The 12,877-nt window shown below is 39.5% G+C and overlaps 1 protein-coding gene across 3 annotated transcripts in view; it reads left to right on the top strand.

Annotated features, from left to right (window-relative positions):
• Positions 1–12,877, top strand: part of IL1RAP (interleukin 1 receptor accessory protein) — a 136,760-nt gene that overhangs the window by 76,484 nt on the left and 47,399 nt on the right. For all 3 annotated transcript variants that reach the window (XR_002084066.2, XM_019463509.2, XM_019463511.2), the window contains exon 3: positions 8,748–9,033. Coding sequence is in view for 2 of the 3 variants with exons in the window: in XM_019463509.2 (XP_019319054.1) it covers positions 8,748–9,033 (286 nt within the window). In the remaining variant the exon portion in view is untranslated. The remainder of the gene's footprint in view (positions 1–8,747; positions 9,034–12,877) is intronic.

Raw genomic sequence — 12,877 nt, 5'->3', positions numbered from 1 at the left:
TCACAGCCTCTCCGGCTCTTCCTCCCCCACCCCTCACTTCTCTCTCTTCTTTTCAAAGCTTAGTTGATAACCACAGAACTTCAGAAACATTTTCTAGACCTTTGTTTGGGTAGCTCTCCCCTGGATTAAAAAAAAATACCTCTTTTAATAATATTTTTCTACTTACATCATATTCTAGGAAATGTAGTTTGTAGATTTTTTTTAAAACAGTTATTTGCTATAGAACTTTGCTAGAAGAATATCCTGCTATTTTAAGCATTTTTTTTTCCATTGAGGAACAAAAAAGAAAATATTTTTTAAACGTAACTAATCAAAGAGACATAGACTTATGGGGTAGATAAACCTCACAATTTATTCAACAATCTGCCTACTTTAATAGATTAAATAAGACATTGTTATCCTTCAGTATGATGATCAACTGTGACTAAGGACACACAAAACAATCCTGGTTTAAACTAATACTTATCCAATGTTAGCGTGCTTAGGAATAATCTGAAAATCTTGTTAAACTGTAGTTTCTAATTCAGTTAGTCTGGGTGGGGCCTAAAGATCTTCAGTTCTGACAAGCTACCAAGGTGCTGATGATGCTGGTGGGTTGTGAACCACACTTTGAATAGCAATGATATGGGAAAGTTTCTTTCTTATGTAAAATCTAGAGCTAGAATGCTGAGGGCTGGTAAGGCAGCACCTTACGTTATGCCTTTCACTTGCACATTCCACCATCTGTTAGGTGTGCCCTTCATTCTTATCTTCCATGATGTAGCGTCCCTGTTCCAAGCAGCAGGATGGAAGAAATGGGATGGGAGCCGGAGCCTAGGAACATACCAGTATCTCTCAAGAAATGTTTTTGGGGACACCTGGGGGGCTCGGTCGGTTAGGTGTCCGACTCTTGATTTCAGCTCAGGTCATGATCTCAGGGTTGGGAGATCGAGCCGGGCATGGGGTTCAACACTGAGCATACAACCTGCTTAATATTCTCTCTCTCTCTCTCTCTCTCTCTCTCTCTCTCTCTCTCTCTCTCTCCCTCTGCCCTTTCCCCTGCTCATGTGTGCACGTGCATGCTCTCTCAAATATAATAATAATAATAATAATAATAATAATAATAAAAAGAAAAAAATGTTTTTGGAATCTACCACATGAAATTTCAAATATATTCCAATGATTAGAACTTGCCACTTGAGCACATCCAAGTGAGGGGAAAGCTTGGGAAATGTAGTCTTTCTTCTGAACGGCTATGTGCCCAGATGAAAATTCCCATACTTTTGAAGAAGGGGAGTGTGGGGACAAGGTCAGTGGGACATGACTAGCAGTTTCTTCCATAGACCAGAGTGAGAAAATCGTTTTCCAAAGGTCACATAGAAAATGGCAGCACACAGATTAATTGTAACTAATATGTGCATAGAACTTTACAGTTGCTATTGTACTTTATGTCTTAGGCTCATTCAGTTTTCATAACTCCTCTGTAGTATGAGCTTGAAGTTTTGGTTTTAGGAGCTGAGGTTCGTAATGGCTGAGGGACTCACCCTGACTGCCCTCTTTAAAATTGTAAATTCCTCCTTCTTCGCTCTTCCCTCTCCCTCATTCCTGATCCCTCTTACCAGGTTTTATGTTTTTCTTTGTTCCATTGACTAACCTTCCAAAATACTCTGTGCTTTTCTTATTTATTTAAAAAAAATTGTTTAATGTTTATTTTTGAGAAAGAAAGAAAGAAAGAAAGAAAGAAAGAAAGAAAGAAAGAAAGAAAGAAAGAAAGAAAGAGCATGAGCAGGGAAGGACAGAGAGGGAGGGAGACACAGAATCTGAAGAAGGCTCCAGGCTCTGAGCTGTCTGCACAGAGCCCGACGCAGGGTTTGAACTCATGAACCGCAAGATCATGACCTGAGCTGAAGTCGGACGCTTCACTGACTGAGCCACCCAGGCACCCCTATACTTTTCTTATTTGATTGTCAGTCTCCCTGTGTTAGGAGGTAGGCTCCATGAGACCTTTGTTTTGTTCACCAGTGCATCCTGAGCTTGACCCATGGCAGGATGCTCACTGTGTAATTTTTTTTTTTTTTTTATTATTATTATTATTTTTTTTTTAATATATGAAATTTACTGTCAAATTGGTTTCCATACAACACCCAGTGCTCATCCCAAAAGGTGCCCTCCTCAATACCCATCACCCACCCTGCCCTCCCTCCCACCCTGCCCTCCCTCCCACCCCCCATCAACCCTCAGTTTGTTCTCACTGTGTAATTTTTTAATGAATTAATAAATGCAGGTGCCAAAGCCTGTCTTTAAATAATATCTGTTGTCCCCAACTGTGGTGCTCTGTGCTCTGTGCCATATGCCTCCTCTATTAGGGCTCCTGCTAATGTTCCAGCGTCTGGCACTCCTCTATCTTGCCTCAGAAACTTGCCCACACTCAACTTGTTGACTTACTCTTTGTCATCGTGCAGGTCATTCAACATTACTCACACCTTGGATTCTCCCTAGACCACAGTCCCCGGCTAATATTTCCTGAGAAGCCATGTATACCACTAGAAAAACAAAATTAAGCAAAGCTATAAGAATGGGTTATAAAACCAGCCTTTTCATTATACTTAGTCTCTGCCCTCAGGCTTAGATAAGACTACTGAAATTTACTGGTGGGACGGTTTTTAAAGCATATTGAGTTCCAGCTGAGGATATGAAAAAGGATTGTTTCTGATCACAATCCAATCTCAAGACTACCATTTGCTTCCCCTACCTAATATAATATAATGCAATCATATGATAGCTATACTCCTACTTAGAAGCCTATTATAATAGTTGGTTCATTCCACCAGGTATTTTCACTTAATCTTTCTTTTTCCAAGATTGTCAACTTCTTGACAGGCAAGGTCCTATTCAGATTTATGATGCAAGTTCAGCCCAATATGTCCTGAGCTCCTTGTATTTTACCAAGCCCCTTAATCCTCACTCAACACTGTAAGGTAGGCATGTTACACATGCAAAAACTGAGTCTGAGAGGAGAAGAATTTGCCCAAGGTTATATGTCAATTAAGTGGCATATGGCGATTAATCACATATGGAAAGTAATTCTACCTGAAGTCGTCCAACATTTAAATCTTTCCCTTTTTCTTTTTTATACCTGAGCTTCCTAAGTTTTTATATCTACATATCTTTCTACCCAGCACCCAGCCCAGTGCCTTGCTCCCAGCAGATTCTGAATGAATATTTAATAAATACAAATATATGAATAGCTTTTCCTGTGGGAAATATCTTGCTTTGAATGTGTGAGCACAGATTAGGGACAAGCATCCTAGATCTATGTTCAGGAAGCCTTTATTTGTGCTACCAGTCAGGCAAAAGTAAGTCAATTAATCTCTCTGTCTCCGTTTCCTGGCATGTAATGTGGGAATGGGCATGAAAGCCCAAGAGGGTGTTGTGAGATTAATTAGTTAAAATGTATACCCTGCTATATAAATGCTAATTGCTGTCAGGAGCGTGGGTTGGATTTTCCAGTGACTTGGCTTTGGGAAGCTTTGCACATTCCATTAGTCCTCTGTGCCACCCAGCCTCAGCCTTAAGAAATCCTTTGGCTGAGGGAAATGATGACTTCGTGGCTCCCCATGTCAAGGGGCCAGTTGAGAGAGGACTTCCACTGTGGAGCACACCGGGTAAGAAGGGACATTTTAAACAAAAAAGTAATTCGCTCTGCCAATAATTTGCTAAATTCCCTTTGCTGTTATTAGAGACAAATATATTTGCATAGCAGCCTTTTCCCCAGTCTTTTCTTCAGCTGGTGCCTGCAGTGAGTCATATAATTAATTTGGTATTACATGACACTCCAGCCTGTTGCCATAGATTTTATTTTTATTTGTTCATTGAATAATTTAAAAAGCTCCAACAAAATACCCTCGGGTGGCTGGCGAGGGAAACTTAAAAACTCAGAGAACAAATTTCAAATGGACAAACACCCCAAAGAAAAATCTCAATAATACCTTTTTTTTTTTTTTTTTTTTGGCTAATGTTTAGGAATGCCGATATGTGTATTTTTCAGTCCCTATTGTAAAGGAGGCTGATTCACTTTATAGATATGTTTACTTGGCCCATGGGACAATCTGTAAGGGAGATACCTAGTAGGTATAGTGATTTATTTGCCACTTTAAGATGAATTGCATTTAAATTGATTGAAAAGATTCTAAGTCTATGGAATCGGCCAGAAATCTAAGTGATTGATCTGCATTTAAATTTTAGTATGTGAGGGACTTTAATAAAAGCTGTTTTAAAATGTGTCTGCTCTTGATGTATTAAGTTATGCGATAAAAGGAGAATCCTGCCTTTTGTTAGTTAAGGTAGAAATACTAGTTAGTATAAGAAAGATGGAAATACTAGTTACTGTAACAATATGCCCCCACATCTCAGTGGCTGAACGCAATAGAAGTTGATTTCTTCACTCAATCACAGCCCCCTGAAAGTGAGATGGCATTTCCAAGGAGCTCTGCTCCAAACAGTGGCAGGGATCCAGGCTCCTTCCATCTTGTGATACTATGTTATTCAAAATTTTCTGGCCCTCAGGGACTCCATGTGAGGGAAGGAGAAAGCTTCGTAGGTTAAGCTGGGAGTTTCAGGTTAAAACATTTCCAGCTGCATCCATTGGCCAGAACCAAACCAAATGGCCCCAATTCAGTTGCCAAGGATATGTAGTTTCCATATGGGCCAAGGGAAACCAGGGTTCAGGAACATTAAGCCAGTCTCTGCCACATCTGCCCCAGTGGTCACCGGAGTTCCATGTCCTACTTCCTCCTCGGTTGGTCTGAGTACATGCTTGCGGTTGAGATGTCACACTCGCGGTCTGCTCATCCCCCTTTTCACAGTCTGCATTCTCCTACTTTTACAAAAGAAAAATGGACCTGTCACTTATCATCCATCTTACTATTCATCATTCCCAGGACTGTAAAGACCTCCAGGCACCAAACAAAGTGACAATTTGTAATATTGGTGTCAGGAAGTCTCCTTTAATCAAGGTGCCATTAACCCTCAGAAGGGTCTCTTCTTTCTGTCTGGTTTACCAGGGTTCCTGTTATGACAGTCATGGCGTGAGAACTGCTGTCTACTGGCCCAAGTTGGGGTGATCTGAATTGAGAGTATTAGAGAGCAGAGTTGCGAGAAGGATGTTAACTTTCATTTGATAGCCTTGCCTCTACCATCATCCACATGTGGACACATAGAAAGACCTCTTGAGGGAGGTGCCTGCAGGAACAGCATAAAACATATTTTTATGAAATACAGAAGGCAGTGGCATCTTTTCCCTTCAGGTGACAAACAGTATGGTGACGTTCCAGATACCATCAGCTGCCTGTCATTCTCTTTTTCTTTTAAACTCTACCTTATAATTCAAAAGTGAATGACTGCCATGCCAAAGCACACTGATACAAATTTTGGAATTAAAAAGTGAAATCAAGACTTTTTTTTTTTTGTCCTAACGGAAAGTTGATATGATTAGGGTGGTGAAACACGGAGATTGGCTTTGCCAATTGTATTGCATGATAGATATGCGCTCCCTTCCTTCCTACCATCTTTCCTTCCCTTTTTTCTTCTAATTATTAGGTTAATTATGTTCAGAGAAATCACGCACAGAGATTTTTTTAAGGCCAATATATTAAAAGGTTTACACCAAAATAATTGTACTCTTTCTGCCTAAAGTTGCCTCACATCTGCTAGCTCTTTTCTTCAGAAGCCACCACTTCGAGGTATTTTATTGATTTCTTCTGGCATTTCCTATCTATATTTTGCTAATCAATTTGTGCCTATTGTTATTTTTCATGTAGCCAACTCTGGGCATTATTTTTTTTTCACTTTTTTTTTTTTAAACACTTATTTTTGAGACACAGAGAGAAACAGAGACAGGGGAAGGGCAGAGAGAGAGGGAGACACAGAATCTGAAACAGGCTCCAGGATCTGAGAGTCAGCACAGAGCCTGACACAGGTCTCAAACCCACAAACTGTGAGATCATGACCTTAGCCGAAGTTGGACACTTAACTGACTGAGCCACCTAAGCGCCCCTCACTTTTTAATTATAGTAAATGAGATCTGAGAGTATCTGAGAGTCAGCACAGAGCCTGACACAGGACTCAAACCCACAAACTGTGAGATCATGACCTTAGCCGAAGTCGGACGCTTAACCGACTGAGCCACCCAGGTGCCCCTCACTTTTTAATTATAGTAAATGAGATTTCTCTCTCTTAAATGGCCGTACCCTCTATTTACCCATTCTTCTCTACGTATGTGCTACAATATTTGAATCAATAATCATTTAATTAATATGCCTTCACATATTAATGAACTATGATTATGTTTACTTTCTTACTTTTGGAAGTTATTAATTGCCTTGCCTTCATATGCTCACTTTAATTTGGATCTTCTGGATAACTGTTTCATACTTTACAGTTGCCTTTCAGCATAATTTTCCACAGCGCTAATTTCATCAGGTAATTTATTAGTTACAATTATTATTATTTTTTTAATTGGAGATTTCCATCCCCTTCTACTTACCTTGGTTCATCACCAAGCCCTGCTGCATAGCTGTGTGCCTAGAATCTCCTTCATTGTTATTCTGGAGATTCCTTTCCCCTCTGTCTTGAACTGGATCCCTTCTTCCTCTATCCCATAATTTGCTTTTTTTCCCTCTCATTTTACTAACACAAATCCCTCAGAAGCCTCATGATAAAGAGCATATGGGAAGTAAAATTACTGAGTCTTGATGTGCCTGAAAATGCCACCTTCACACTTGATTGTTTCCTTGGGTTTAGTTTCAAAATTGAAAATAATTCCCCTTCACATACATTGCTTCATTATCTTCCAGTTTCCAATCTTGTTTTTGAAAGTTCCAAAGCCATCAAAGCCATTCTGATCCCTGGTCTTTTGTAAGTGACCTTTTTTTTTTTTTTTTTTTTTTTTTTTTTGGTCTCCTTTCTTACTCTCTGGTTCTTTATAGCATCTTCTCTTTTTCCAGTTTAAAAAAAAAATAGTTTTGTGGGGTAAGTCTGTTTTCATTGACTTATTTAATTGATGGTTCTCTGCTTTCTGGTTTTTTTTCCTTTGTTTTATGTCATCTACATCAAGGGACCCAAGTTAAAGGAGGCTCAATCCCTGTGCTTTTCTATTTGCCAAGGCAGACGAAAAGGGAACATGATAAAATATGTTCTAGCCCTTAAAATAATCAACACAAGTGACACTCACTACATCATATTGGCCAAATTTAGTCACATGGCCTCTCCTTCAGAGGGGTGGAAAAGTGGAGTCTTCAACCTAGAAGAGAACCCGGAAATATTGAGTGAATGGCACTGGTGATTCCTTATCTCAGGGCTGACAGTTCCTTCTGGGTCTTTTCTGCATTCGGAATTGTACATTGGTATGCTCTCCAGCCTTCCGTGCCAGTTTAGGATTTGTCTGTTTAAATGTGCTGAACTGATTACAGCTGGTCAATTTTGATGTTGTTCCTGTCTTTTTTCCTATTCTTGCTATTACTTGGGGTTATGTCTTGAAACATTATTTTAGTTTCAGTGAAGTTTCAGAAAGGAGTGAAATTGGTTGCATGTATTCAATCTGACATATGTATCTGAAAAACTACAGTTGTAATTTCCTATAAACTGAATGAGCTGATTCTGCAACTTTTTAACTTTAATGAAAATGTATTTCAAGAATCTGGTAAGATAAATGTTTTATTTTTAAAAATTACTGTCATATTTGGATTGGTGTGGACAACATTTTGATCTTTCCCATTCTTTCTTTGTATATTGGATTTTAAAAGGTATTTCTAAATAAAAGCATAGTGATTATAAATAATAGTAATTTGTTGAGTCTTGGAAAAGCCAGTTTGTTAAATTTCTCAGAGATCTATTACTTAAGGGTTTACTGCTTACAAATTCTTCTGCATGTCACATGGCTTCCAATTTTTGCTTTTATCAAAATTAAAGTAGCCACAAATTTAGTTGTTCTCTTGGTTATCTGCTGCCACAAAAATGTTGCCTTGACAAACAACCACAAACTTTAGTGGTGAACTTCATTTTATTTATTACACATGTGGTTTGCTTGTGAGTCTGTTACGTAGATACCTTTGCCTGGGCAGATCTAGGCACTAAATCAGGAGACCTGGGAAGAACTGAGAGTCTTGAGGGTTGTCTTTTCAGTTACAGTTTTCCCCGTAGAACCTCCTCTGTCCCCACAGGGGTGAAAGAGCACATGATTTCTTTTTCAGGTGAGATTCTCCATCATACCTTATAGGGTACAATAGGATCAAGTTATAAGATCAAATCATTATCCAAGAGGTAATCAAAAGATAATAAAGGAAGATAGAGAAATAATTTCTTCATACCACGGGTTTCTATTACATGCAATTATTATTATTATTATTATTAAAGTTTGCTTATTTATTTTGAGAGAGAGAGAGAGAGAGAGAGAATGCAAGTGGGGGAGGGGCAGAGAGGGAGAGAGAGAGAGAATCCCAAGTAGGCTGTGCACTGTCAGTGCATAGTCCGACGTGGGGCTCGAACTCACCAATTGGGAGATCATGACCAGAGCTGAAGTTAGATGCTTAACTGACTGAGCCACCCAGGCTCCCCATAGGACATGCAATTATTACAGAAGGGTTACTAAACCTGACCAGAGAAGGGGGTTCGTGGAATTGATTGGGTGTCCTAAGGGGAAGGTATGTTCTCTGCAGCCCTTTAAGATGAAATGACTCACCAGCCTTTCCTTTCTTTTCTGATCGTTCCAGAGCGCTGTGATGACTGGGGACTAGATACCATGAGGCAGATCCAAGTGTTTGAAGATGAGCCAGCTCGCATCAAATGCCCGCTCTTTGAACATTTCTTGAAATACAACTACAGCACAGCCCATTCAGCTGGCCTTACTCTGATCTGGTATTGGACTAGGCAGGACCGGGACCTGGAGGAGCCAATTAACTTCCGCCTCCCTGACAACCGCATCAGTAAGGAGAAAGATGTGCTCTGGTTCCGACCCACCCTCCTCAATGACACGGGCAACTATACCTGCATGTTAAGGTAGCCTGATTCTTGGTGGTGACTTTCTCTTTTCCCTTTAGTTCTTGGGCTTTTTTCCAGATGATGCATCTGCTATGAAGCTGGGGAGGGGAAGAAAGCATCTAGAAAGAGTTAGTTACACCTCACCTCAGTGGCTTAGCAGAGGTTGTCTGAAAGAAGTGTGCAGAGAAAATGGCTGTACTCCTGAGAATTTTCTTTATAATTGGTTCCTTTTCAAACCCTGGCATATATCAGGATTATCTAATGCTGGAATCTTGTTTATTTGTTCCTTTTCCCTGATATTAGAGCCTGCCTTCATTTCTGCCCTACCTGGAGGCATTCATTTCCCTAGACAATAAGGAGGGCGGGGACTAGAACCCATATATATCTGTTATTCTTGGCATCTTTCAAAATTCCAGGCACAGAATAAAGCCTTGGGATGCCTTATGGAAGAAAGAGTATTTGGGAACCATCAAATATATTTAGAGCAATGCCTTTCAAATTTTTTCACCAAAATCCCCTAGGAAGCAAATAAACACCATATCATTGGGAATCGAAGAATGTAACCCAAAGCACCCTACCAACACTGCAAAATTTCTTTCAAATCAATTTTTTTAATTTTGAAAGTTCATGTAGATTTTGCATTTTACTACATAATATACCCATTCTATTATTATTTTAATTAATATTAATTAATAGTTTTTTGCTCTGAAAAAAAAATCTTTAAAAAACTGAGCTCCCTCTGAAGAATAATAATTTATTTTTATTTATTTATTTATTTATTTATGTATTTATTTATTTATTTATTTTTAAGTTTTTTAATGTTTATTTATCTTTGAGAGAGAGAGACAGACAGAGAGCAAGTGCGGGAGGGGAAGAGAGAGGGAGACACAGAATCCAAAGAAGGCTCCAGGCTCCCAGCTGTCAGCACAGAGCCCAACGCAGGGCTTGAACTCATGAACCTCGAGATCATAACCTGAGCCGAAGTCAGACACTTAACTGCCTGAACCACCCAGGCGCCCCAAGAATAATCATTTTTTAAATGTTTATTTATTTATTTTGGGGGAGAGAGAGAGTGTGCAAGCATGGTAGGAGCAGGGAGAGGGAGGGAGGCAGAGTGAGAACCCCAAGCAGGCTCCATGCTCAGTGCATAGGTGGATACAGGGCTCCATCCCATGACCCTGAGATCATGACCTGAGCCAAAGTCAAGAGTCAGACATTTAACCAAATGAGCCACCCAGGCAACCCTAGAGAATAATCATTTTAAGGCTTAGTTCTCTGGCTACTTTTTCCCCAAGATCCCCTTTTAGCATCCAGGCTTTACTTTGTTGTTTAAATTTCCATCTGGCTTATGGCTTATAACTATTTTGTTGTTTTGGGTTTTTTTTGTGTGTGTGTGTGTGTTTGTTTTGTTTTTACATAGTTTCCTGCTGTTTAATAGGTGCATTGGTTTGCTATGGCTACCAAAACAAAATACCGCAGACTGGTAACTAAATACTAGAAATGTGTGTTCTCACTGTTTGGGAGGCTAGAATTCCAAGATCAATGTGTCATCAGGGTTGATTTCATTTATCTCTTCTTCGTTCATACACGTCCATCTTCTTCCCATGTCTTCATAAGGTCTTCCCTATGTGTCATCTCTGTCCTATTCTCTTCTTCTAAGCACATCAATCATATTGGATTTGGGCCCACCATACTCATTTTACCTTAATTACCTCTTTAAAGGCTTGTCTCCAAATATGGTCACATTCTGAGGTATTGGAGGTTAGGAATTCAACATAGGGATTTGGGGGACACAGTTCGGCCCATAACAATAGGGCTGAATGACATACCAGTACAACAAAGAATAACATAATGATAGATAATTCCACATCTTCTTCTGAGTGCCCCTTGTCTCTCATGGATATTAACTATTCTCTAATGGAGAAATATGACTGTGTTTTCATATATTTAAGCTGTGTTGTGATGAAGTGAAAAAGGACCTTTTCTCTGTCACAGAGCATTTTCATCACTGTGGCCTTGGGAGTCCCTTGTAACTTCTGAAGGCCTATTTGAGATTTTCACCTGACTCTTTAGTTTTATTGGAGTGGACTCTAGACTAGCATGTGGACTTCCAAGGAGCCTGTGTCCACTGTTCATGTCCCAAGACAGTGTTGTAGGAGAGTTTAAGACAGATTATAGTGGAAGGAGCACTGGATGAAAAGACACAGAAACTAGGCCATCTGCCCAGCCCTGACCCTACTTAGCTGGTGACCTCATGCAAGTCAGTATCTGATAACTTTGGTATCTGTATCCACCCAATGAGAAAATTAGCCTAAACTCCTTGACCTCCTTTTCATCTTTGACGGTTGTTAATCCATTAACATTCCACATGTAGTGGATATCAGGAAATACTTGGGAAGGGGTCATCAGTAGCTTTCTGGATGACCTTGTTGTCTACTCTGCATTTTAGTGTTTCATTATCTCATTTCTGTTTCCTAATTATCTAGAGCCCTTCCTCAAACTTTTCTAATCTTCTTTTACATTACAGGAGCAGTATGGCTGTTTAGGCCTGAGTATTCCTTAAATGTTACTTAGCAGTTTCCATACTTATCAGATGGCCATATATTCAGTTTATCTGTCTGCCAATATTCTGTGTCCCCAAAGAAAATCTAGAAGTGAACCTGTCTGGTGGGGACACCAGAAGCTTCCCACTGTCCTGAGGTGATTCCTAAATGAAAAATGACCTTAAACTGAATCATGTAAAATCAAAAGCCTTATGTATTTAAGGCCATAAATTAAGATTCATCCTTTAAGACTGAACCAATTGTATTCTTGCTTCAATGTCCCTCTTAAGATAACATCCATATTTTACTTTTGGAGCTGGAAAAGTCAGTCCCACCACTGTTCATCATTTTTTTTTAAATCAGAGAATATATCTTACAAAGCTGAAAATTACCCTCTGTATAATTTCCAACTGTAGAATATTTCTTCCAGGGGTGCCTGGGTGGCTCAGTCGGTTAAGTGTCCAACTCTGGGTTTTGGCTGAGGTCGTGATCTCATGGTTCTTTGAGTTCAAGCCTTGCATCAGGCTCTGCACTGTCAGTACTTTGGGATTATCTCTCTCTCTCTCTCTCTCTCCCCCACTCCACTGCTCGTACTCTCTCTCTCTCTTTCTTTCTCAAAGTAAATAAACTAAGAAAAAAAAGAATATTTCTTTCACATGATAGACCTTTTGATTTTGTAGGTAGAAATCAAAGCTGCCACTCTCTCTTCTCACTTTATTACCATTGTCATAAGTCATCTTTAAACACCCCTCTTCTCATCTTGGAAAGGGGGGAATTGCATCTCCCTATTTCATTGTATTTAGTCTCAATTAATCAGTTAATGAATATCTAATATGTGTTTGTCACCTTACACAGAAATCACAAAACAAGGTTGAACAGTGAATAACCCATTTACCCATCACCCTAAGAAATCAGTTACTTTCATTATCTGTGTTCCCTTTATTGTTTTCCCATATGTAGATGCATGTATTACATTCATTCCATTTGTTTAAGAAACATTTATTCAGGGGCGCCTGGGTGGCTCAGTTGGTTAAGCGTCCCACTTCGGCTCAGGTCATGATCTTGCAGTTCATGAGTTTGAGCCCTGCGTCAGGCTCAGAGACTGGAACCTACTTCAGATTCTGTGTCTCCTTCTCTCTCTCTGCCCCTCTGCTGCTCATGCTCTGTCTCTCTCTGTCTCTCAAAAATAAATAAATATTAAAAATAATATATTTATTCAGTGCCTTCTGAAAGTTTAGACACTGTATTACATGCAAGGAACAAAAGAAAATACACATGATTGTGCCCTTGTTTGAACTATGATAAATTCAGTCAAGGGA

Source organism: Panthera pardus, unplaced genomic scaffold (assembly GCF_024362965.1).
Source record: "Panthera pardus isolate Hobbes unplaced genomic scaffold, ASM2436296v1 HiC_scaffold_16, whole genome shotgun sequence".
Classification (NCBI taxonomy): domain Eukaryota; kingdom Metazoa; phylum Chordata; class Mammalia; order Carnivora; family Felidae; genus Panthera; species Panthera pardus.
Note: the sequence above shows the minus strand (reverse complement) of the source record. Positions and strands in the feature narration are given on the sequence as shown.